Below are 28,000 nucleotides of genomic sequence, written 5' to 3'. Positions count from 1 at the left end.
AGCACCTGGACTTTACTTCCATTACCAGTCACAGCCACAACTGGGCACTGTTTCTGCTTTAGCTCAGCCTCTTCATTCTTTTTGGAGCTATTTCTCCACTCTTCTCCAGTAGCATACTGGGCACCTACTGCCTTGAGATGTTCATCTTTCAGTGACATATCATTTTGCCTTTTCATACTGTTCATGGGGTTCTCAAGGCAAGAATACTGAAGTGGTTTGCCATTCCCTTCTCCAGTGGACCACGTTTTGTCAGAACTCTCCACCATGACTTGTCCATCTTGGTGACCCTATATGACACGGCTCATAGTTTCCACTGGGTTAGACAAGGCTGTGATCCAAGTGATCAATTAGTTTTCTGTAACTGTGGTTTCCATTCTGCCTGCCCTCTGGTGGATAAGGTTAAGAGGCTTGTAGAAGCTTCATGATGGGATGGACTGGATGTGGGGGAATCTGGGTCTTGGCCTGATGAGCAGGGCCATGTTCAATAAATCTTTAATCCAATTTTCTGCTGATGGGTGGGGCTGTGTTCCCTCCCTGCAGTTTGACCTGAGGTCATACTATGGCAGCAACCTCCTTCAAAAGGACTTATGCAGGCACTGTTGTATTCAATGTCCCTGACCCCATGGCAGGTCAATGTTGACCCATGCCTCTGCCTGAGACTCCTAGACACTCACAGGCAAGTCTGGCTCAGTCTCTTGTGGGGTCACTGCTCCTTTCTCCTGGGTCCCAGTGCACACAAGGTTCTGTTTGTGCTCTCCAAGAGTCTGTTTCCCCAGTCCTGTGTAAGTTCTGTAATCAAATCCCACTGGCCTTCAAGGTCAAATTCCCTGGGGTTCTCAGTACCTTTTCCAGATCTCCAGGTTGGGAAATCTGTTGCAGACCCTAGAACTTACACAACAGTACGAGAACTTCTTTGGGATAATTGCTCTCCAGTTTGTGGGTTGTCTGCTCTGTGGCTCTGTGGCGGGGCTCACACGCCACACCTCCCAGGTCTGCTGCAGGCAGAGCCCCTGTCCCCAGGCCAGGCCACTGCTAACCCGTGCTTTTGCAGGAGACAATCAAACACTCAAATGCAAGGACACCAGTCTCTTATGGGATCCCTGGATCCTGGTGAACACAAGGTTTTGTTTGAGCCCTCCAAGCATCTCTGGCAGTTATAGGGTTTGAGTCTAAATGTGATTTCGCCCCTCCTACCATCTTATTGGGGCTTCTCCTTTGCCATGGACATGGTGTATCTTTGTTTGGTGGAATTTCAAACAACTATGAACTGATAAAAAGAAACCAACTTTAAGTTAAAGGTAGAAGTAAAAGAAATCAGTGGAGTGGCAAGAATAATAGCTCAGAGTATCAAAAAGGCCCAGAGAAGGTCACACTGGTTTAGGTCTCTCCTGGGGGAGAGATCAGGGCTGAATTATATGGAGGGGAGTGTGGTGTATATGCTATCAACGTCAGGGCCCTTGGAGGTAGCCACCAGTGAGGAGGAACAAGCAAAGATGGCTGAGAGCCAGGGCTGCCGGGGAACAGCATCCTTGGTCCCTCTGCTGGGACCACAGAGTCCTGCTCAGGGAGGGGCAGAGCACTGCTCATTAGCAATCCAGTCTCATAATCAGATACTGACCAACGCCAAGCTGGGGGCTTCCCTCGTGGCTCAGACAGTAAAGAATCTGCCTGCAATGCAGGAGACCTGGATTTGATCCCTGGGTTGGGAAGACCCCCTGGAGAAGGGAATGGTAACCCACTCCAGTATTCTTGCCTAGAGAATTCCATGGACAGAGGAGCCTGGCGGGCTACAGTCCCTGGGGTCAAGAAGAGTCGGGCACGACTGAGTGACTAACACACACAACGCCAAGCTAAGGTGGGAATATCCAAATGCCTGTAATGAAACGTTCTTCACTAGAAGGAAGCACTACGGAAAACTGCATTCCTGAGTTTTCTGGACAAGACGCCCTCCCTCGAAATCCAGGCATCCCATATTGCAGCCTATGCTTTCTCAAAGTTATTAGCAGAAGGTGAGTTTTGTTGAGTCTCTTTCACAGAAACAGAAGCTAAATTAGAGACTCAGCCTTAAAATGTGTCACCAACCACCTGCAGTCATTGGGAAGCCAGGTAAAAATCCATGACAAGCTCTGCTTCTTACAGACAAGGTGCCAGAATGGTGCTTCCAGAGAGACTGATGGGCTGATTAGTGGTCAGAGCTGCCACTATGGCCACAGCTATGGTCACGATTTCTGAGACAAGCTACTCTCCAGACTGCAAACACAGTTACACAAAAGAGAGGCCCTGAGCAGCCATTTCTAAAGACCACGAATTTGGACTTCCCTGGTGATCCAGTGGTTAAGAATCTGCCTGCAGGGGACACAGGTTCAATCCCTGGTCCGAGAAGATTCCACATGCTGTGGGGCAACTAAGCCCATGTGCCACTACTCCTGAGCCCAAGCTCTACTGAAGCCTGCAAGTTCAAAAGCTCTTGCTCTGCAACAAAAGAAGCCACTACAATGAGAAGCTCACACACCACAACTAGAGAGAAGCCCCCACTTGCCACAATTAGAAATAAAAAGCCCTCACAAAGCAAAGACCCGGCACAAACAAAAATAAATAAATGAATAACATTTTTAAAATAATAACAATAAAGACCAAGTTGTTAACATAGGAAGGGTTCTGTTAGAACCTGCGCATTCGCCTTAGACCATACTTGTGAGATGTATGGGCTTCCCTCATAGTTCAGTTGGTAAAGAATCTGTCTGCAATGCAGGAAACCCTGGTTCCTGGGTCAGAAAGATCTGCTGGAGAAGGGATAGGCTACTCATTCCAGTATTCTTGGTCTTTCCTTCTGGCTCAGCTGGTAAAGAATCCACCTGCAATGCAGGAAACCTGGGTTCAATCCCTGGGTTGGGAAGATCCCCTGGAGAAGGGAAAAGCTACCCACTCCTGGCCTGGAGAATCCCATGGACTGTATAGTCCATGGGGTCGCAAAGAATTGGACACAACTGAGCAACTTTCACTTCAACTTCAAACTTGTGAGATGCTAATATATTTGTGTCCATAGACTGTGAAGACTCTAAAACACTCAATGGCCTCTGCACAACAGACATAGTAGTCAAGAGGAGGCACTTCAGAGTGCAACAGACTTAGATGGGGACCATCTTCTGCTAATTGCAATGCCCAGGCTTCCTTCTCTCTAAAATAGGCAATAATAGCTCCGAGGGAGTTAGAAGGTGTTATAAGATCAAATGATGTGCAAAATTCTTGGCAAAGTAAGGATTCCACAAATGTTACTCTGATTTGCAGGACTTCATTGTACCAGTGAGGTAACACAACTAGAAACAGAGTTTAGAAACAAAATCAGTTTTCACCCCCTAGTCAGTGCTCTTTAGCTGGATTTCAATCTCAAATTATTAATTAAATGTCAGTGTGATGTCAGTTAAAGTTATGATCCAACAAGATTCTGAGCAGCAGGTGCTTTAATGGTGTTTGTTTGGTCTTACCTTGTGAAACTCTCCTCATGCTCAGACACCACTTTTTGCTCATATCTGAGGAGACCATGGGATGGCCTAATGTCTTGTCTGATCACTGGCCACTTACTGCTGGGTACAGAAGAGGTTAACCACTCTGTGTTCACTACATCTGATTTGTAGCCCACCATATCCAGAAGCATCCATGATCTTTATGTCTTAATACAAGCTCCTTCACAAAATTTTGTACAAATCCTTAAAAGTGAAAGAATATTTCAACACAAGTTAATCCTTTAGCTAAAGGAGATATACTGCTTAGCAAATTCAATGTAATAAAAACTGTTGTCTCTAAAAAGGAAGGTGTATTTTAACTGAAAATTCAACTGAAGGGACTTATCCTGAGCATGAACTGAGAAAGCGCTCAGTCAGAAGAGTACAAAAAAATCCTTTGATTTCATCAACATCATCATTCAAACTACTGGATTATTTTCCCTAATATGACTGCACCCTGAACTGTTCTGTATTTGTTTTCATCATCAGTACTTGGAGAAACAAAACTACAATGACACTTTTCTTGAGCAATGGAGAAAGCAGCTTCTGTTTCTAATTTAAATGATTTTCTCTTTAATTTAAATGATTTTTATTTTACATTTAAAAAATTAAAACTATTACAATTAATTTTCCAATCAATGTATTTTGTGGTGCAGAAATTTTAAAATTTGCAGCCACTGCAAATTTGTAAAGTACTGCTGACTGTTGAAACAACAAGAGTTTGAACTGCAGGGGTGCACTTACACAGGAATTTTCTCAACAGTCAGTACTGCAGCTTGACCAGCTGGTGTAACTGCAGACACTGAGCTCACTATAACTACAGGCAGCTTGTCGACTGCTCACAGGGTAGCCCTCACCCTTGTGTTGTTGAAGTGAAAGTGAAAGTCGTGTCCAACTGTCTGCGATCCCGTGGACTGTAGCCTACCAGGCTCCTCCGTCCATGGGATTTTCCAGGCAAGAATGCTGGAGCAGGCTGCCATTTCCTGCAATTCTGTTCTGGCAATTTCCTTCCATAATTTAAAATCACCAGAAGAGGGCAGAGCTAAACATATGATACTTAGATGGCTGTGGATGAATGGGAAGGAGCTTTCAAAATGAAGCTGAATTCTATTTTCAAGTGGAATTTAGCAACTCAGTTGCTATATTTACCTAGCATAGAGACTTGCCAAGAAGACTTGCAACCTAATTTCTCTTCCACACAAATAGGGGAATAAATATCAACACCACAATAGAATAAATGCTATAGAATAAATGCATTAGAAATGCTTGGCCTTAACAGAACAAAGATGTAGAAGAATCTAACATTTATAATACCTTATACCTTGCTGAATTCTATGCATACACATTTATGTGGAACAATTAAATAGCTTACAAATCAAATCAGAAATATTGTGTGTGTGTGCATGCTCAGTCACTCAGTGTGTCTCTTTGCAACCCATGAACTACAGCCCACAAGGCTCCTCCATCCATGGAATTTTCCAGGCAAGAGTACTGGAGCAGGTTGCCATTTCCTACTCTAGGGGATTTTTCTGACCCAGGGATTAGAGCCACGTCTCTTCCATCTCCTGCACTGGCAGGTGAATTCTGTACCACTTTGCCACCTGGGAAGCCCCCAGAAATATTGAGTATGTGATAATAGTAGAGATAAATACATATATATAAATTAATCTGTAAAAAACAACTTTATATCTGTGCATGCATTACATAACTTTTCTTAATTTTTTTTTATTTTACTTTATAATACTGTATTGGTTTTGCCTTCTTAATCTAGAATACATACCCTGTAGACAAGATTACTGAAAAGGTTAAAAATTTTTCTCTCCAGGATTGTTTGAAATTTTGACAAACTCACAAATAATTATTTTATTCTCAATCTTCATATTCTGTAACTTCAATGTTCCACAAACCCTTATGTTTCAAAAGTAAAATTCAGAAGAACATGCCATAAATATATAAAGGAAGGAAAATTGGAATTAGGCCTTGGGCCATAGTAAATACTAAATAAGATTAAATTTAATCATCTTTTTTGTTAAAGATAAGGATTTATTCAGAGCTACACTTCCAGGTCTGAATATCTGCATTTTACATCTCAACTTTTTTCAAATAAGAACAATGAAAGAATTGAACAGAGAAAGTTCCTGTTAGGAATTAGAGGTGGCATTAGCTACACTGAAGATTCCATCAACCACCTGGAGACCAGCTTCATCTCTCTCAGCTGAGCAGTTTCTCAATCATACACAGAAAGTGAACCAAAGCCTTAATGAGCCATCTGGGAAAGAGCCTGGGTCATTAAGTTTGTGTTAGCCCAGCAGCTCTCATCAGCTGAGCTCAACCTCATGAGAATTCAAAGGTAGGACCTCCTTGGAGTTAAAGAGAAAAAGGCAAAAAGCAGCTTCCACAGAGAAGCAGCATCTAATTTTCACAGAACACATTTCGTAGAGCAAGGCCGTCCCAAAGCTGGCTGATCAAAACCCCTATCTCCAGAAGTCAACCTCAGGCCCAGCCAATCGAACTTTCCAAGAGCAGGGGCCAGGTTAGAATCTTAGGAAGCTCTCTGGGCAGCATAGTAATGTGGCCTCGAGGAATAGCAGATGAGGCGACAGCCGAGCCAGGAGGTCACTGAAGGGACCCTGCAGGTGTGAGTGAGGGCTCTGGTGTCACCTCAGGTGAGAGTGAGCAGCTTCTGCAGGTGTGACAGGATCGTTCATCTGTGGGGAAGGAGCTGAGGGGCAGAGGGAGACCATGGAAGCCAAGTAAGAGGCTTAAGTGAGCTGCACCAGAGAGATGACAAGGAAGAGAAACAAGGCCCGAGTTTCTAGAGAGAAAGCTGACCCTTGAACAACTCGGGTCGGAATGGTGCGGGTCCACTTACACATGGATTCTGTTCAGTAGTAAACACTTCAGAACCACGTGCTCCACAGAGAGAACCATGGCTGCAGGCTGATGGCCACCCACAACTTACGGGAGGATGCTCTACTGTGGAAGGGGCAAGGGTTGGAGGCTTTGCCCTCCGCCTGTCTGAGGGGCATCAGCATCTCTGAATCAACAGCTTTGGCAACAGGTCAGCTGTGGGAGGTGAAGACGAGGCACAAGATGTGGAGTCAGCTTTCCTGGGTTTGGATTCCACCTGCTGCTCACAAAACTATGTGACTTACCAAGTGACGCTAAGTTTCAGTTTTCACATCATAAAATGGAAGTAGGATTAAATAAACAAATGGTTTAAATTAATCAATTTAAGTGATCCCTGTTAAACACTGAGCAGAGTGCTTGGCCCTTCAACATGCTGGCTGCTTTTCATAGGTTTTTGCTGTTAATGATGTTGCTGTAAAAATGTAATTCATTGAGGCCTACTTGGTGGCTCAGATGGTAAAGAATCTGCCTGCAACCAAGGAAACACGGGTTTGATCCCTAGGGAAGATCCCCTGGAGAAGGGAGTTAACAACCCACTCCAGTATTTTTGCCTGGAGAATACCATGGACAGAGGAGCTTGGCGGGCTACAGTCCATGGGTCACAAAGAATCAGACACGACTAAGTGACTAATACTTCCACTTTCCCTTTTTGGGCAAGGTCTACTTTGGGGGAGGCACTGTGAAAATAAACACTTTTTTTTTAAATGGTAAAAAGCTCCCTGATGACGAAGATAGGGGACCTGAGACCATTTTCCGTTTCTCCCTTAACTGCTGCTGGCGTACTTATTTATTTATTCTGCAAAACAGAGACGTACTGAAGTATGGAAACAACTTAGTTTTGTTACCACGATCCTCAAAGCCCCAGCTCATCTGCAGGATGTGTCTCATGGCATCAAGAGCAAGAAATAAGTCCCACTTCCCTGAATCTCCTCATTCCTAATGCCTGGACTGGGGCAACCAACCAGACCATGTGAACTCACTCAACCTGCATTTGCCATGGACCTAATCGACACTACTGAGTGACTGAACTGACTGACTAATCATCCCTCCCATGCTTTCCTGCTCACACTGAGGAAAGCATCACCCACCTGTAGGCCCTCACTGCTAGTACCCACAGCGAGTTTCAAACTTCTGCTTTGTCAGGATACAATTCTTTTTTTGGCCATGCTGCACTGCCTGTGGGATCTTAGTTCCCTAACCAGGGATCAAACCCAGGCCCCCTGCAGTGGAACAGAGTCCTAGCCACTGGACCACCAGGGAATTCCCATGATACTGCTTTAAAGGACGTGCCCATTGCAGTTCCCAACTGAAATTACACTATCAAATGAGCACCCAATAAACTGGCAGATTTTTTAATCAAGTCAATATATCCTCTGTGAGGATTTTGTTTTATTAGATAGCAAACTTCAGCCCACACTTTTCCCAAATACTGTGAAATCAGTCAGCATACGAAGACCACTGTATTTCAGTTCTGTAACTGACACCTGGGCAGAAGGGTGGTGGATGCACCAACAGGGCCCCTCAAAGACCCTCTGCCACTAGGTGCAGGAATCACAGAGCTTGTCTCCCGAACAGCTCCTCTTTGCAAAGCGTTAAGACTAGCATCTAAGTTAAGTCATGCAGGATTTCTCCTCAGATCTTGCCTTGGCTTCTGCTGGTTTCCATTTGGAATCTAAAGCTCCCCTCCCATTTTAGTAAATATTGGCTGCATTTGTAATAGGAAACTAGAAAGAAAGGTTTTCTCCACTGTGTCCTGTGACCTGAGGACTCCATGTGTCTAACTGTCCTCTTCCCCATCCACCTTCAATAGATATACAGACAACATGCAACCAATATTTACTACAAAATGAGGCCATTTTCAGATCCCATTCACACAAATCCCTAATTTCAGTTATATTTTGACTTTGCTTTCAAGGCTAGCCTATTCTCATACCCCTTACAGGATCAGTAAGACCTTCAATATGGACCATCTGGTGCCTCAAGAAGTTTGGCCTTTGAAAACAATGGTGATGACACCCAAGCCCCTTACTCCTACCTGCAGGCTCAACTGTGGTCTCTCTAACCTTACAGGTATCCGGACATGCCAACACATTTCTGAGCAGCACCCTTAGCCCATCCCTTCAGTCTCTGATCAAAACTGACCTTCTTCCAGGTGATTGTTCCAAGTGAACCATTGACACCAACATTTTTATATGAAACATCATGGAAAAATTCTCATTTTTTAAGTCCTCCTCTGTGGGCAGTATTTAAAATACATCTTGGGGTCCTCATTGCTCACACAGATTTCTCAGGCTACTAATACTTGCTCCACTCTTCCTAGGCTGTCTTCGATCTTTGAATCCCTAGTATTTACTACAAGGATCCCCAGCATCTTTCTCAAACAGCTTTAAAAATGTCCAAGATTCTTCACAGAACATTCCCAGAAGTCACAGGATTACTTTGTTAAAGAAAACACTCATACCCAACCTCATTAATGAATGTGCTGGGACTATTAACCACCAAGAACACAGGGAAATTGAGAATCTGTTTCAGTCAGAAGTTCTTCTTCTCACGAAGGCAGGGTGGTGTGGAGAAAAGCAACTGACCTGACTGTCGGGAGACTGATTTCTGGCTGTCCAAAGTACTGCAGCCGCAGGTAAGTCACTCCTCCTTTCTGAGCTCGAGTGACCTCACCTGTCAATTCCATTCCCAACTCCCATCCTCACTGCCCTTCAGATGTATCACCATCCAGCAAAGCACCAGCCAGAGAGGTTGCACTGTTCCGCCTTTGCTGCACCCAGTGCTGGGGCGGGGTCAACATTATCTCCACCCTGTATCCCCACCAGCCTCCAGAAGCACCCCTTTTCCTCTCGCTAGTCCTCAGTGATGGTGCTGTGCATCCACATGAAACATTTCCACACTATTTTCAAACATTTGGCCTTAAACACCCGTACTTACTCAGTGCAGAGGTCAAAGTCTCCTAACACACAGCAAACACGGACGCTGCCAGCACTCCCTCACCTTCCCGTGAGCTACCGACAAAGAAAGCCCACCTGCACTGCATCCCCCTTTCCTGGTCTCTCTTCACACACACGTGTTGCTACTCGTCTCCGAGGCCAACCCTGAGCTGAGCTACACATCCTATCCCTCTGACACTCTGAGGACCACACGCTATCCGTCAATTCTCCTTCTCTATAGGGTCCCTCCTGTCAGCATCTGCACATGCTCTAAACACGTCCAAGCTTTTTTTTTTTTTAAGGTATTTCTCCTTCCCCTGTCATAACAACCCTGAGGTGTCATAACCCTCTGGTGCTCATCACACTCCTGCACTGACCCCTTCCTGCCTCCCCAGCTCGCCCTGACCCTTCATCCAGCTTCAGCATGTGGAGACCTGGCCGGCGTCCCCCATCAAAAAATACACATACATCCAACCCAGACTGCTCTCTACATCTGCAAGGTTACTGACAATAACTTTGGCAAATTCAATGACTACTTCTCAATCTCACTCTTCCTTGACCTCTTAGCATTGTTTGGTATCACTTACTCCTCCAACTGTCTTTTATCTGTCTTTCTGCCCCACTTCTCTAACTGCTCTTCACCTGTCCCTTACACTGGACACTACGTTCCAGTCACACTGACCACTCAATTCTCTGTCCCCCATAAAACACCACGCCACTGTACATGCCCACTTGGCAGCCCCTTGGACAGTGAGCACACAGCATAGGGAGAGGGTCTGCATTTTTCAGGAAAGTAATTCAGTTTTTTATTATATAACAGTATTTTATGACTGGCTGATGACCACATATGGTTCGAGAAGGAAAGAAGAGTCAAACTGACTTTTCAAAATAAATTTACCTTTTATGTATTACCTAAGTATAGATCTGGGGCCAGCTAACTGCAGCCAGTGTTTGGAAATGAAGTCTTGTTAAGAAATAACAGCCAAACCCATTCCCTGCATATTGTCTGTGGTGCCCACATGACAACGGTGTAGCTGGGTTCAGTGACAGAGGCTGTAAAGCACTTACTAAGGCCTTCTATCTGGCCAACCCCTCAGCTAGACAATAAAGATAATAGAAAGGAAATAAATCACCTTTCAGATTTCCAAAGGCTAGTACAAATCTGGGGGCTTCCCAGGAGGTGCTAATGGTAAAGAACTCCCCTGCCAATGCTGGTGGACATAAAAGGCATTGGTTTGATCCCTGGGTCAGGAAGATCCCCTGGAGGAGGATATGGCAACCCACTCCAATATTCTTGCCTGGAGAATCCCAAGGACAGAGGAGCCTGGTGGGCTAAAGTCCATGGGGTCACAAAGAGTCAGAGAGAAACAACTTTGTGCACTACAAACCTGGGGGAAAATCCCTCTCAGTCCCTGGTTGGCTGCTGTCCTCTGGGTCCTCAGGTTCTACACTCCTCCTGGCTCTCAAGACTCAAAAAGGAGGCCACAGAAATGCAAGTCATGTCCACAGAACTGATTACTACTCAGGGCAAATCCACAAGAAAGAGAAGACAAAAAGGCTGGGCTAAGTCATCCGTTTTAATTAAAGGCCATCAACAAACATTTGCAACCAATTCTGCATCACCCACACTGTTTGCCCAAGGAGTGTGAAGAAGCACCAGTTGTCAAAGTAAAACAGGCCCTGATACAGCAAAATCCTTAAATGAGCAAAAAAAAAAAAAAAAGCTACAGAGAAGCCAGTATGTCACTGACTTCAAAAGTGTGACTGGCACAAATGAGCTTTGAAAAGTTGATTTTTCTAAACCTCAATGAGCTTCATGTCTGGGGATTATTGCGAAATCTATAAACATCCTGGCAGCATCTCTTCTAAACTCAGAATGCTGAGATGGGGTAGTAACGTCAGTGCCATTGCTACTTATACAATACTCTCGAATTAAGCATAGTTGGAGGGTTGAGCGGGTGGGGGAATCGACTGTTTTGCCTTCTAAAATATAACACACAAAAAGTAGCACAAATTTACTAAACACCAGGTCGAAAAAATAAAATAACCTCGAAACATATGTGCTTCAGTTCAGATAAACAGAAGTTAAGATACTGATTCCTACAAGGACTAGTCATAGTTCAACCACTCACTAAAGTAACAGGGGACAAATTACAATAAATTGTAAGAATGAAAATAGAAGTGACAGAGCGTTCTTTAAAATGATGGAGTCGAGATAAATAATTTTCAAAACATGTATTAAAACCCTTCTCCTTCATACTGAACCATGACTACAAACACGGAGGTTATAAGCCACAGTCAATCCTGCGGTAAATACAAATGTTTAAAAACCAAAATGGCGGAGGAGTAGGACGGGGAGACCGCTTTCTCCCCCACAAATTCATCAAAAGATCATTTGAATGCTGAGCGACTTCCACAAAGCAACTTCTGAACGCTAGTGGAGGACACCAGGCACCCAGAAAGGCAGCCCATTCTCATTGAAAGGAGGTATCGGAGAAGGCAGTGGCACCCCACTCCAGTACTCTTGCCTGGAAAATCCCATGGATGGAGGAGCCTGGTAGGCTGCAGTCCGTGAGCAACTTCACTTTCACTTTTCACTTTCATGCATTGGAGAAGGAAATGGCAACCCACTCCAGTATTCTTGCCTGAAGAATCCCAGGGACGGGGGAGCCTGGTGGGCTGCTGTCTATGGGGTTGCACAGAGTCGGACATGATTGAAGTGACTTAGCAGCAGAACAAAATATAAAAGACAAAAAGAGAGACAAAAGAGTTAGGGATGGAGACCCGCTCTGGGGAGGGAGCTGTGAAGGAGAAGTTTCAAAACAGCAGAAAACCCTCTCACTGGCAGGTCTGTGGGGAGATTTGGAATCTCAGAGGGCAACATAACCCGCAGAAAAAGAAAAAAAAAAAAAAAAAAAAACCCACAGAATATGCACCTAACTGCAACTCCCAGCAGAGAAGTAGCTCAGATGCTCGTGTTGGCCACCAGTGATCGGGGGCTGGACAGGGAGGCGCAGGTTGCATGATTAGGGTAAGGACCGGGCCTGAATTCCCTGAGGACAATCTGAGGGAACTAACAACCCAAATTGTGGGGTATCCAGGGATAGAAAAAACAAAGAACTCTCCCACAAAAGGCTTTAACCTAATGCACAGCCTGGCCCTCTCAAAGAACAAAGGATTGAGCGAATACCAAAGGAGAGCTGGCCGGCTGCATACAGGCCCCTCCCCTGCCGCAGAAGGCAGAGAGGCAGGCGGGTGACAGCCAGAGCCGGAAGGCAAGGGGCTACTCCAATCTCAGCCCCAGAGACCAGCATCCTCCACCAAACTGTGAGCAGGCTCCCAGTTGCTAACCAAGTCTTCCTGGGATCCTGGATGGTTGACATCCAGAGCCACACAGCACACCTGAGACGGTGCTCCCGAGCAGCTGGGACTGGGGAGGTGATTAAGATGCATGACCCACCTGGGACAGTGTGCGCGCCACGCACCTGGTGAGCCGCTCGGACCAGGGAAGGGCACAAAACGCACGCCCAACCGAGTCTGTGCTCCTGTGGAGTACCCGAGAACCTGAACCTGAGCAGCTCAGACCTGGGTAGTGCACAAAACACAGCGTCCACTTTGGACAGTGCCCCTGCTGAGCAACCTGAAACCTGAGCAGTGTAGACCGAGAAAGCACATGCCGCCATGAGCTAGGCAGACCCAGTCTGGTCCATGCACTACGAGCACTCCCCACACATGCCAGCAATATTTGTTTACTGTGTTCCTCCCTCCCCACAACACAACTGAACTAGTAAACATAACTAAGTGACCATATTCGCCCCCTTGTGTCAGGGCGGAAAGCAGACGCTGAGGAGACTTGGAAAGAGAGGAAGCCAAAATAAACAAAGAAGAGGGAACCACTCTGGAAGTGACAGGTGCAACAGATTAAAATCCTGTAGTTACTATTGACTAAGCTTTGGAAGGCGCCTGTAGACCTTGAGTCTTCTCAAGGTGGAACAAGGAACTATCTGAAACTGAACTGACCCCCACACTGCCCACAACAGCTCCAGAGACATTCCTAGATATATTTTTATCACTTTTTTTAATTTTTAAGTTCTTTATTAGTCCTTTAATTTTCATTTTTATAACCTACTACCTTGCAAAAAAAGACCCTATTTTAAAGCAAATTTCATATATATATTTTATAGTTTTTATTATTGATTTTGTTTTGTATTTTTAATGTTGTATTTTTGAGAGTGTAACCTCTACTCTAGATTTTTAATCTTTGCTTTTTGGTATTTGTCATCAATTTTGTACCTTTAAGAATCTAATCTTCAGCATCCATTTTCTCTTAGGGATGTGATTACTGGCTTGATTGCTCTCTCTTGACTCTCCCTCTTCTCCCCCTGGTAACCTCAATCTCCTCCCTCCTCCTTCTCTTCTCTACTTCACTCTGTGAATCTCTCTAGGTGTTCTGGGCTGTGGAGAACACTTAGGGAACTGATTACTGGCTACATCGGTCTCTCCTCTTTTGACACCCCCTGTTCTCCTCCTGGTCACCTCTATCTCCCTCCTCCCTCTTCTCTTCTGCATGTAACTCTGTGACCTCTCTGGGTGTCCTTCACTGTAGAGAATCTTTTCACCATTAACCTAGATGTTTTATCATTTGTACTGTATGGATGGAAAAGTGTTGAGGCTACTGTAAGAATAAGACTGAAAGCCAGAGGCAGGAGGCTTAAATCCAAAACTTGAGAACACCAGGAAACTCCTGATTCCATGAACATTAATCGACAAGAGCTCACCAAAAAGCCTCCATACCTACACTGAAACCAAGCTCCACTCAAGAGCCAACACGTTCCAGAGCAAGACATACCATGCTAATTCTCCAGCAACGTACAAACACAGCCCTGAACATTAAAATACAGGCTTCCCAAAGTCATGCCAAACCCATAGACACCCCAAAACTCACTATTGGACACTTCATTGTACTCCAGAGAGAAGAGATCCAGCTTCACCAACCAGAATACAGATACAAGCTTCCCTAATCAAGAAACCTTGACAAGCCACTAGTCCAACCCCACCCACAGGGAGCAACCTCCACAATAAAAAGGAACAACAAATTTCCAGCCTACAGAAAGGTCACCCCAAACACAGCAATCTAAACAAAATGAAAAGGCAGAGAAATATTCAGCAGGTAAAGGAACATGATAAATTCCCACCAAACCAATCAAAAGAGGAGGACATAGGGAGTCTACCTGAAAAAGAATTCAGAATAATGATAGTAAAGATTATCCAAAATCTTGAAAACAAAATGGAGTTACAGATAAATAGACTAGAGACAAGGACTGAGAAGACACAAGAAATGTTTAACAAGGACCCAGAAGAAATAAAGAGTCAATCAATAGTGAATAATGCAATAACTGAGATTAAAAGAACTCTGGAGGGAAACAACGGTAGAACAGCTGAGGCAGAAGAAAGGATAAGTGAGATGGAGGATAGAATGGTGGAAATAAATGAAGCAGAGAGGAAAAAAGAAAGAATTAAAAGAAATGAGGACAACCTCAGAGACCTCTGTGACAATGTTAAATGCCCCAATATTTGAATCATAGGAGTCCCAGAAGAAGAACAAAAAAGAAAGGCCATGAGAAAATACAAGAGGATATAATAGTTGAAAACTTCCCTAAAATGGGGAAGGAAATATTCACCCAAGTCCAAGAAATCCAGAGAGTCCCAAATAGGATAAACCCAAGGCAAAACACAAGACACATATTAATCAAATTAACGAAGACCAAACACAAAGAACAAATATTAAAAGCAGCAAGGGAAAAACAACAAATAACACACAAGGGGATCCCCATAAGGATAACAGCTGATTGTTCAATAGAAACTCCTCAGGCCAGAAGGGAATGGCAGGACATACTTAAAGTGATGAAAGAGAAAAACCTACAACCCAGATTACTGTACCCAGCAAGGAGCTCATTCAAATGTGGAGGAGAAATCAAAGGCTTCACAGACAACCAAAAGCTGGGAGGATTCAGCACCACCAGCCAGCTCAGCAAATGCTAAAGGATCTTCTCTAGACAGGAAACACAGACAAGGTTTATAAACTGGAACCCAAAACAACAAAGTAAATGGCAATGGGATCATACTTATCAATAATTACCTTAAATGTAAATGGGTTGAATACCCCCCAAAAAGACAATGACTGGCTGAATGGATATAAAAACAAGATCCCTGTATATGCTGTCTACAAGACACCCACCTCAAGCCAAGGGACACATACAGACTGAAAGTGAAGGGCTGGAAAAAGATATTTCATGCAAATGGAGACCAAAAGAGGAGAGGAGTAGCAATGCTCATATCAGATAAAATAGACTTTGAAATAAAATCCATGAAAAGAGACAAAGAAGGACACTACATAATGATCAAAGGATCAATCCAAGAAGAAGATATAACAATTATATATGCACCCAACATAGGAGCACTGCAATATGTAAGACAAATGCTAACAAGAATGAAAGGGGAAATTAACAGTAACACAATAATAGTGGGAGACTTTAATACCCCTATAGATAGATCAACTAAACAGAAAAGTAACAAGGAAACACAAACTTTAAATGATACAATGGACTGGTTAGACCTAATTGATATCTATAGGACATTTCACCCCAAAACAATGAATTTCACCTTTTTCTCAAGTGCACACGGAACATTCTCCAGGACAGATCACATCCTGGGCCATAAATCTAGCCTTGGTAAACTCAAAAAAATTGAAATCATTTCAAGCATCTTTTCTGATCACAATGCAGTAAGATTAGATGTCAATACTGGAAAAAAAAACATTAAAAATGCAAACATATGGAGGCTAAACAACATGCTTCTGAATAACCAACAAATCACAGAAGAAATCAAAATATGCATAGAAATGAATGAAAATGAAAACACAACAACCTAAAACCTATGGGGTTCAGTAAAAGCAGTGCTAAGGGCAAGGTTCATAGCAATACAAACTTACCTCAGGAAACAAGAGAAAAATCAAATAAATAACCTAACTTCACATCTAAAGCAACTAGAAAAAGAAGAAATTAAGAATCCCAGGGTTAGTAGAAGGAAAGAAATCATAAAAATTAGAGCAGAAATAAATGAAAAAGAAACAATGGAGACTATGGCAAAACTCAACAAAACTAACAGCTGGTTCTTTGAGAAGATAAATAAAATAGAAAAACCATTAGCCAGACCCATCAAGAAACAATAGGAGAAAAATCAAATAAACAAAATTAGAAATGAAAATGTAGAGATCACAACAGACAACACAGAAATACAAAGCATAAGAGACGACTATCAGCAACTATATGCCAAAAAATTACACAACTTGGAAGAAATGGACAAATTCTTAGAAAAGAATAACCTTTCAAAACTGAACCAGGAAGAAACAGAAAATCTTTACAGACTCCTCACAAGTTTAGAAATCAAAACTGTAATCAAAAATCTTCCAACAAAAAAGCCCAGGACCAGATGGCTTCACAGGTGAATTCTACCAAAAATTTCGAGAAGACCTAACACCTATCCTACTCAAACTCCTCCAGAAAATTGCAGAGGAAGGTAAACTGCCAAACTCATTCTATGAGGCCATCATGACCCTAATACCAAAACTAGACAAAGATGCCACACAAAAAAAGAAAACTACAGGCCAATATCACTAATGAACATACACGCAAAAATCCTCAACAAAATTCTAGCAAACAGAATCCAACAACACATTAAAAAGATCATACATCATGACCAAGTGGGCTTTATCCCAGGGATGCAAGGATTCTTCAATATCTGCAAATCAATCAATATAATTCACCACGTTAACAAATTGAAAAATAAAAGCAATATGATTATCTCAATAGATGCAGAGAAGGCCTTTGACAAAATTCAACATCCATTTATGATAAAAAAAACTTTCCAGAAAGCAGGAATAGAAGGAACATACCTCAACATAATAAAAGTAATATATGACAAACCCACAGCAAACATTATCCTCAACGGTGAAAAATTGAAAGCATTTCCCCTAAAGTCAGGAACAAGAAAAGGGTGCCCACTTTCACCGCTACTATTCAATATAGTTCTGGAAGTTTTGGCCACAGCAATCAGAGCAGAAAAAGAAATAAAAGGAATCCAAATTGGAAAACAAGAAGGAAAACTCTCACTGTTTGCAGATGACATGATCCTCTACATAGAAAATCCTAAAGACTCCACCAGAAAATTACTAGAGCTAATCAATGAATATAGTAAAGTTGCAGGATATAAAATCAACACACAGAAATCCCTTGCATTCCTATACACTAATAATGAGAAAGTAGAAAAAGAAATTAAGGAAACAATTCCATTCACCATTGCAATGAAAAGAATAAAATACTTAGGAATATATCTACCTAAAGAAACTAAAGACCTATATATAGAAAACTATAAAAACACTGATGAAAGAAATCAAAGAGGACACTAAGAGATGGAGAAATATACCATGTTCATGGATCGGAAGAATCAATATAGTGAAAATGAGTATACTACCCAAAGCAATTTACAAATTCAATGCAATCCCTATCAAGCTACCAGCCATATTTTTCACAGAACTAGAACAAATAATTTCAAGATTTGTATGGAAATACAAAAAACCTCGAATAGCCAAAGCAATCTTGAGAAAGAAGAATGGAACTGGAGGAATCAACTTGCCTGACTTCAGGCTCTACTACAAAGCCACAGTCATCAAGACAGTATGGTACTGGCACAAAGACAGAAATATAGATCAATGGAACAAAATAGAAAGCCCAGAGATAAATCCACACACATATGGACACCTTATCTTTGACAAAGGAGGCAAGAATATACAATGGAGTAAAGACAATCTCTTTAACATGTGGTGCTGGGAAAACTGGTCAACCACTTGTAAAAGAATGAAACTAGATCACTTTCTAACACCGCACACAAAAATAAACTCAAAATGGATTAAAGATCTAAATGTAAGACCAGAAACTATAAAACTCCTAGAGGAGAACATAGGCAAAACACTCTCTGACATAAATCACAGCAGGATCCTCTATGATCCACATCCCAGAATTCTGGAAATAAGAGCAAAAATAAACAAATGGGATCTAATTAAAATTAAAAGCTTCTGCACAACAAAGGAAAATATAAGCAAGGTGAAAAGACAGCCTTCTGAATGGGAGAAAATAATAGCAAATGAAGCAACTGACAAACAACTAATCTCAAAAATATACAAGCAACTTATGCAGCTCAATTCCAGAAAAATAAACGACCCAATCAAAAAATGGGCCAAAGAACTAAATAGACATTTCTCCAAAGAAGACATACGGATGGCTAACAAACACATGAGAAGATGCTCAACATCACTCATTATTAGAGAAATGAGAATCAAAACCACAATGAGGTACCACTTCACACCAGTCAGAATGGCTGCGATCCAAAAATCTGCAAGCAATAAATGCTGGAGAGGGTGTGGAGAAAAGGGAACCCTCCTACACTGTTGGTGGGAATGCAAACTAGTACAGCCACAATGGAAAACAGTGTGGAGATTCCTTAAAAAATTGCAAATAGAAATGCCATCTGACCCAGCAATCCCACTGCTGGGCATACACACCAAGAATTGAAAGAGACACATGTACCCCAATGTTCATCACAGCACTGTTTATAATAGCCAGGACATGGAAACAACCTAGATGTCCATCAGCAGATGAATGGATAAGAAAGCTGTGGTACATATACACAATGGAGTATTACTCAGCCGTTAAAAAGAATACATTTGAATCAGTTCTGTTGAGATGGATGAAACTGGAGCCGATTATACAGAGTGAAGTAAGCCAGAAAGAAAAACACCAATACAGTATACTAACACATATATATGGAATTTAGAAAGATGGCAATGATGACCCTGTATGCAAGACAGCAAAAAAGACACAGATGTGTATAGCGGACTTTTGGACTCAGAGGGAGAGGGAGAGGGTGGGATGATTTGGGAGAATGGCATTGAAATATGTATACTATCATGTAAGAATCGAATCACCAGTCTATGTCTGATGCAGGATACAGCATGCTTGGTGCTGGTGCACGGGGATGACCCAGAGGGATGTTGCGGGGAGGGAGGTGGGAGGGGGGTTCATGTTTGGGAATGCATGTACACCCGTGGTGGATTCATGTCAATGTATGGCAAAACCAATACAGTATTGTAAAACAAAGTAAAAATAAAAATTAAAAAAATAAAAAAAATAAAAAGATCATGCCTCATGACCAAGTGGGCTTTATCCCAGGGATGCAAGGATTCTTCAGTATCCACAAATCAGTCAATGTGATACACCACATTAAAAAATTGAAAGATAAAAACCATGATTACCTCAATAGATGCAGAGAAAGCCTTTGACAAAATTCAATGTCCATTTATGAAAAAAAAAAAAAACCCCTCCAGAAAGCACGCATAGAAGGAACATCAGTTCAGTCCACTTCAGTTGCTCAGTCGTGTCTGACTCTTTGCAACCCCATGAATCGCAGCATGCCAGGCCTCCCTGTCCATCACCAACTCCTGGAGTTCACTCAAACTCATGTCCATCGAGTCAGTGATGCCATCCAGCCATCTCATCCTCTGTCGTCCCCTTCTCCTCCTGCCCCCAATCCCTCCCAGCATCAGAGTCTTTTCCAATGAGTCAACTCTTCGCATGAGGTGGCTAAAGTACTGGAGTTTCAGCTTTAGCATCATTCCTTCCAAAGAAATCCCAGGGCTGATATCCTTCAGAATGGACTGGTTGGATCTCCTTGCAGCCCAAGGGACTCTCAAGAGTCTTATCCAACCTCAACATAATAAAAGCCATATTTGATAAACCCACAGCAAACATTATCCTCAATGGTGAAAAATTGAAACCATTTCCCCTAAAGTCAGGAACAAGACAAGGGTGCCCACTCTCACCACTACTATTCAACACCCTTGTCTTGCTTCTGACTTTAGGGGAAATGCTTTCAATTTTTTGCCACTGAGGATAATGTTTGCTGTGGGTTTATCATACATGGCTTTTATTTTCTAAGGTATGTTCCTTCTATGCCTGCTTTCTGGAGAGTTTTTTTTTTTTTATCATAAATGGGTGTTGAATTTTGTCAAAGGCTTTCTCTGCCATCTATTGAGATAATCATATGGTTTTTATCCTTCAATTTGTTAATGTGGTGTATCACATCAATTGATTTGCAAATATTGAGGAATCCTTGCATTCCTGGGATAAAGCTCACTTTCTCATGATGTATAATCTTTTTAATATGTTGTTAGATTCTGTTTGCTAGAATTTTGTTGAGGATTTTTGCATATATGTTCATCAGTGATATTGGCCAGTTTTCTTTTTTGTGGCATCTTTGTTTGGTTTTGGTATTAGGGTGATGGTGGCCTCATAGAGTGGGAAAAAAATAGTAAACAAAGCAACTGATAGAGAATTAATCTCAAAAATATACAAACAGCTCATGCACCTCAATACCAGAAACATAAACGACCCAATCAAAAAATGGGCCAAAGAACTAAACAGACATTTTTCCAAAGAAGACATACAGATGGCTAACAAACACATGAAAAGATGCTCAACATCACTTATTATCAGAAAAATGCAAATCAAAACCACAATGAGCTACCCTCTCACACCAGTCAGAATGGCTGCTATCAAATAGTCTATAAATAATAAGTGCTGGAGAGGGTGTAAAGAAAAGGGAACCCTCTTACACTTTTGGTGGGAATGCAAACCAGTACAGCCACTATGGAGAACAGTGTGACGATTCCTTAACAAACTGAAAATAGATCTGCCATATGACCCAGCAGTCCCACTGCTGGGCATATACACCAAGGAAACCAGAATTGAAAGAAACGTGTACCCCAACGTTCATTGCAGCACTGTTTACAATAGCTAGGACATGGAAGCAACCTAGATGTCCATCAGCAGGTGAATGGATAAGAAAGCATATACACAGTGGAATATTACTCAGCCATTAAAAATAATACATTTGAATCAGTTCTAATGAGGTGGATGAAACTGGAGCCTATTATACAGAGTGAAGTAAGTCAGAAAGAAAAACACCAATACAGTATATTAACACATATATACAGAATTTAGAAAGATGGTAATGATGACCCTATATGTGAGACAGCAAAAGAGCCACAGATGTAAAGAACAGACTTTTGGACTATGTGGGAGAAGGAGATGGTGGGGTGATTTGAGAGAATAGCATTGAAACATATATATTACCATATGTGAAATAGATGACCAATCCAAGCCCGATGCATGAAACATGGCATTCAAAGCTGGTGCACTAGGACAACCCTGAGGGATGGGGTGGGGAGGGAGGTGGGAGGGGGGGTTCGGGATGGGGGACACATGTACATCTGTGGCTGATTCATGTCAGTGTATGGCAAAAACCACCACAATATTGTAAAGTAATTAGTCTCCAATTAAATTTAATTAATAAATTTTTTAAAAACACACATTTTCCTTCTATTACTTCAAGACCTCAAAAGTCCTGGCTCAACAGTCCCTTCTGACCTTGTGTCCAGAAACAGTGGCTATGCAGGCCCTCACGCCATGCCCACATTCCTCTCAGGGCCTTTGCACTTGCTACTGGGTTCCTGGGAGGACCTTCCTTCCAACCTCTCCTCAGCATTCCAGACATTACACGTGAGGCCCCCCTCTACACTCTCCCCACTGCACCCCCATCACTGACCATATTCCCCTGGTTGACTTCCTTCACCGCACTTATCAGAGTCTGACATGAATTCATTATCTACACTTTCATCTGTGTTTGTGTTTGTGTCTTAATTGTCTCAGCCCACTGTGAAGAGTGTAATTCAGGAGAACAAGACCTGGCTCACTAATCTCTCTCTGGAGCCTAGAACACTGCTTGGCATGTAGAATGCATTCAGTAAACATTTGTGAATGAATGAACATTATCACTCAAAGACCTCTGCCTTTCAGTATTCTTGAAATTTTAACCCAGTGAAAACGTAAGGGAGAATGTGAAATCCTTTCCTTTCATATTTTCTGTACCACTTCTAAAGCAAAATATTAGGCCCTAAAAATGTATAAAATAACATGGGACTAAACCAAGAGGGTTGACTGAGGTAGGTCAGTCCATAAACTGCATGAGGATGCTCTCCAGATCCAGATGGAAGCCCTGTGCTGGGATCTGTATGGATGGAGATGGGGGGCGAGAGTGGTCTCAGGGAAGGAAGCAAAGGTGGGGGTGGGAAGAGGGCCCTCGCGAGCTTATACCCACAGGCTGGTCTGTCTCAAAGGGCAACCGTCCTTAAGAGAACTGCTGGTTAGAAAACCTCCCAACAGCAGAGAATCTTCCCAGCTGGAAGCCAGCAGAGAGGCTAATTATCAGAAACTCCTCTCCCCACAGAAAGTGCATTCTTTCCCCTTCCTCTACTAAGACCTGTTTATATTGATTCCTCTTCCAGGCTTTGAAGAAAAACCACGATTGTGCATACAGTGAGTGCACACTTCTGTTGCTGACACGCCATTTAAATATATGAAATAACGTTTCTTGTTTCGAGTTAGGTTTGACTTGGGGGAGGGGGCACGGAGGGCAGGGATGGAGAGGTAGCAGAAAGCCAGCAAATGAAGTCAGCAAATGCAACCACACAAAGTTGGGGAAAGAAATTCCCCACTCTGAGGAAATTACTTCATACCATAGTAAGGGGCTGCATTTATTTTGCTTTTCACTCTCTATGCCATACCCAGCCGCCCTCCAATGACCAGGCTGGGAGTGGTTACTAGGCTCTCTAACACAAGAATAGAGGGAGGTGGGAAGCAAGAAACTGCTAGTTCAGTGATTTTTTAAAAAAGGAGAAATAGGATTACTCTTTTCAGTTTATTTCAATTCCACATTAATTGACTGATAGACTTTATTTCCCCTGGAGAAGGAAATGGCAACCCACTCCAGTGTTCTTGCCTAGAGAATCCCATGGACAGAGGAGCCTGTGGGCTACTGTTCATGGGGTTGCAAAGAGTCAGACATGACTGAGCAACTAAACAACAGACTTTCTTTCTGAGCTTTAAGGGAAGTAAATGCAGTCAACTTGGGAATAGTTTTAATCAAAAAGCAAGTGTTAGAGGAGTGATTAGTATTGGCCTTTGTCCATATTTATTTTCATTTGTAGTTGCAAACTGATATATCTCCTAGAACACAGCTCACTAAAACTTTTAGGCCACAACAGTCTCCAGGTTCTATCCCTGTAATAACACACACAGCTCTCAAAAAGGGAAACGGAGGAAAAGTTTTTAGTTATCCAATTCTTCTCACACAAGAAAAAGATCTACTGAGCAATGGTTAGCTGCCATGTCATGAATGGACATACAGACAGACAGATGGGTGGATGGATGAATGGACAGATGGAGATAATAAGTGATAGATACAGATTGATATAGACATGGTAGATACAGAGATAGATGATAGATGATGGATGGATGGATGGATGGATAGACCAGTCAATCTTAAGAAAGCCTCACAAATCACAGTACATCCCAGGGAATCTTCTTTCACATGGGAAGTATGAAGAAGATTTCATAATATTTTATGTGGTTCATTTTCCTAAAACTGAAGGGAGACCACAGTTGTGATGGGTAACGGATAGCAAGGGGGAAAAAAAAAAGCAGATGCATATGGACATATTGGGATTTACTCTCTCTTCTTGATCTCAACCAGGGCTCATTTCCAGTATCTCTCTGCACTCCTCACTAAGGCACCCTTGTTCAGTGGTATACACATGCAGAGGAGACAGGGATGCAATCAGAAGCAGGGCACAGACATAAGCAGCCCACATGGATGAGACCCACTCCTCTATGGCACAAACTCCATGCTCCACACAGGGAGCCGAGATTCTCCACTTTCCTCATGAGAGAATCCTGTGTGGGAGTTCTCACATATCTGAGTTTAGATGCCCACTCAACACAGCCCCCAAGGTCACACACGTACCACATACCTGAGGAAGATGAGCAATACTCTGGCTTGAAAGCAATAACCCAGCTATACTGTCATTTGTTATGAATTATGAAACAGCTGGGAATGATTATTCTGCAGAATTAACCCTCTTGGTGAGTGGGAGCCGGGGAGAAAGCAGACAGGACTGCTTTGTGTCAACAGCCAGTACACAGATGAGCTATGAACACATGGGAATAGCGCTGCAAGGCCCTCAGAAACCTGCCGCCTCTGGGAACAAAGCTTCCAGCCTCGGAGCTGCTTCTGAAGGTACATCCATGACCAGTAAAGTCAGAAACACTGACTCAGAGCCACTCAGAACCTATCACTGGTTAAAACAGGCTAGAAAACTGCTGAGAGTGGCCATGTGTTAAGAAAAGGAAGTTTGGCAAATATACTTAAGAACCTCATCAGAAAGGAAACAGACGTGTTAAGCTGTTGTGGGGCAGGGGCAGGGAGGCCTGCATCGCATGAACGTGGGGCGACGGGCAGACACACATCAGAGCCGCGGTTGCCACTGCAGCTGCCTCTCAGCCAGCGAGTCCTGTGAACTCTCCTACTTACATCAAACGGAACTGAGCTGGACTGGGCGTTCTGCCCGCAAGGTTCCCGGAAGCAGTCGCTGAAAGGAAGGAGGAGCCCCATGGCGATGATCCGTGAGCAGAACTTCTCTGCTTCTTCTGGAGGCCCGTTCTCCTGCTGGCTGAACAGCTTCTCCAGCAGAGTTCTCCCTGCAGGTGAGACACGGTCGTTAGGCAGGAGCACTGGCAGGTCCCCAGCTCAGACTCCCTGAGGAGAGGCGGAAACACGGCTGGGGCGACGCCATTGCCCAGGCTTCGCCATGCGCAGAGGGGACTCTGTGGGCGGCCCAAGTACCACACGGGGAAGGTCGCTTCCGGGTCTCTCTCCCATCCCCAAACACCTCCTAACCCCCAAGACAAAGAGGCCACGCGATGGGCCCTCCATCTTCTGCCATGTGAAGAAGCTGCAGGCTTTGGGGTTTCCTTGGAAATCCTCCTGCCATTGCCAAAGGCTCTCTGAGGAGGCAGCCAGGAGCCCCCATTTGGGCTAAGAAATGTCAGTGGCTGATATTCACAGTCTTGTATGGCGACGGTGGGCGGGGGCCAGGGAAGAGGGTGAGAGGGAGACAGGCACCAGCCCCTGGAAGGGGAGAGGGCTGGCCAGCAGAAAACATCACCCTGAAGTGACAGAAATGCAACATTTCCTCACATGCGCCTCAGAAACATTACTCTAGGATAGGTCCACATGTCAGGCCTTTGTTAGTTTCCTAGAAGAGACTAGAGAAGAGAAGCACACAGAGAGGAGACACCAGCAGTGTCTGGGCCCACTGGGCCCAGGGCTCTGGGTCTTGGCCATGGGGAGAGCAGGACTCTGGGGAGGGGGATCCAGGAGTCTGCATGTCACTGGTCACCCAGAGCCAAGACGCACAGGCCCAGTCCCTCATCTGTCCCAACACAATTCACTCTCTAACTTACTATCCTTCAGAAAGAATCCCGCTGGCTTCATGCTGACTGACTATGGTGAAAGGAACAGGAAGTCTCCTTCCCGGCCACCAGCTGTTGCTCAGTTCCTCCCCTGCTCCTGCCCCTCCTCTATGAGCAGGTTCAACCTTCAAATTTAGGTTAAAGCCACTTATCCAGAAAAGCTCCCAGAGACCCCCATCTGCCCTCTTTTGGCAACCTTCAAAGCTCCTCTGTCATTAATTATTTTAGTTAATTATTTGTGCAGTTATTTGTTTAATGTCTGCCTCCCTTGCTGCTGCTGCTAAGTCACTTCAGTCGTATCCATCTCTGTGCGACCCCATAGATGGCAGCCCACCAGGCTCCCCTGTCCCTGGGATTCTCCAGGCAAGAGTACTGGAGTGAGATGCCATCACCTTCTCTGCTGCCTCCCTTACTAAAACATAACCTCTCTGACAGCAGGCAGACATCCTGCAAACCTGGCCACTTGCACATAAGAAGCATCAGTGAATACTTTTAGGATTTATGAATGAATACAATGCAACGATACTTTGACAAAGACTCATTCACATCATGGTCAGAACTGGAAATGAATTATCAGTCTAGACCATGGTTAGCAAACTCTCTGTAAATAACCAAAGAGTAAATAGTTTAGGCTTTAAGGGCTATGGAAAGCCTTTGCTTATGTTCTTCCTTGGTTGGGTTTTATTTTGAAAAACTTTTAAAATGTAAAAAGCATTTTCAGCTTGGGTCTGTGAAAGCCAGGCCCAACTCTACGTATCAGTCACATCTAAATTTCAAACGTATACACACTCAGCTCTGCAGGACAGTAGCCACGCAATTTTTGTGTCTCTTCCTATTGCTGTTTGTAAAACAAAAACTAAAGAGTCAAGATCTACTTCTGATACACAGAATAACAGAGCAGGGCAGAAGAGGCTCTGTTTTCTCCATTCCTGTAAGTCAGTAGAGAACATCTGCGGGTCTCCCAGGACATTTTCTGAGGTGAAATAGAAAGCTTTTTCCCTATAGAACTTAAATTTGTCTGCACCTCACTGGATCCACACTTAGGAAACCATATTCCTCAGTTCTGAAGTGATTGATTACTATTACAATAAACCCATTTTATAAATACATCTTACAGTAGGTCTGCAAATGGTCAGAAGACTAATTAACTCTTTCCTATAACTCAATCTTGTATATGAAAGAAAACAAGGGAGACCAGGTCTTGTGTTTGTATGTGTATGTCCAAGAGTGAAAAAAATGTGCGTGTGTGCATCAAGTCAGAAAATTACCAAAAGTGGGGAGAGGGCTTCCCTAGTGGTCCAATGGTTAAGAATCCATCTGGCAATGCAGGAAACATGGGTTCAATCCCTGGTCCACGAGGATTCCACATGCTGCAAAGCAACTAAGCCCGTGCATCGCAACTACCGAGTCCACCAGCTGAAACTACATAAGCTCGTGCATCCTAAAGCCTGTCTCCACAATAAGAGACGCCACCAGTGAGAAGACTCAACAAAGAGTAGGCCCCTGCTCATGCAACTAGAGAAAGCCTCTATGCAGCCATGAAGACCCAGCACAACCAAACAATATATATATATTTTTTAAGTGGTTGGGGAGCAGTATGGGAAAGAGGGAAGCACAGCACCAGAGCTTCGTGCCTTGAGGAGCAAACACCCTTTAACCTGAGCATCTCAGCTGCAGCTTCCAGCCCTGGGCAGCAGCCTGCGCTGAAGGCTATCATGCCACAGCACCCTGGGACCCCACCTCCAGCTCTCCAGCTCTCTCTGTGTCAGACTCTCCCTGGGGTTGGAGTCCTGTGTTCACAACAGCCCAGGTGCCCTGGAGGCTTCCTCTCACAAGCCTCTCAGATGGAGACATTTATGTCAAATCCCACACACCTCAGGGACAAGGAGTGGGAGAGGGGGGGTCTTGATCCCACAAGCAATTCTGAAATGACCTCACTCCTTCAAAACCCTCTGCTCCCTTGAAACTCTCCTTGCTCTTCCTTCTGCATCCACTCCTGGTCCTTCTCTCCCCCACTAAGTCCTTCACCTCATCCCTCGCCACCCAGGTCTCCACCTCAACTCCTACTATCACTGTCACCTGCACTTAGGAAGATAACTCACCTGTGACCTTGAGCCCTGCCTCCCGTGCCTCCTGCACCCCCACAGAAATGTCTTGTCCATCACTG

At 43.6% G+C, this 28,000-nt stretch overlaps 1 protein-coding gene across 1 annotated transcript in view; it reads right to left on the bottom strand.

Moving 5' to 3' along the window:
* FMN2 (formin 2) overlaps positions 1–28,000 on the bottom strand; it is a 359,973-nt gene that overhangs the window by 300,827 nt on the left and 31,146 nt on the right. The window contains exon 2 of the mRNA XM_052639523.1: positions 24,893–25,059. Coding sequence (XP_052495483.1) covers positions 24,893–25,059 — 167 coding nt within the window. The remainder of the gene's footprint in view (positions 1–24,892; positions 25,060–28,000) is intronic.

The sequence above is a fragment of the Budorcas taxicolor genome, chromosome 5 (assembly GCF_023091745.1).
Source record: "Budorcas taxicolor isolate Tak-1 chromosome 5, Takin1.1, whole genome shotgun sequence".
NCBI lineage: Eukaryota > Metazoa > Chordata > Mammalia > Artiodactyla > Bovidae > Budorcas > Budorcas taxicolor.
This window is presented reverse-complemented; position numbering and strand designations above follow the sequence as displayed.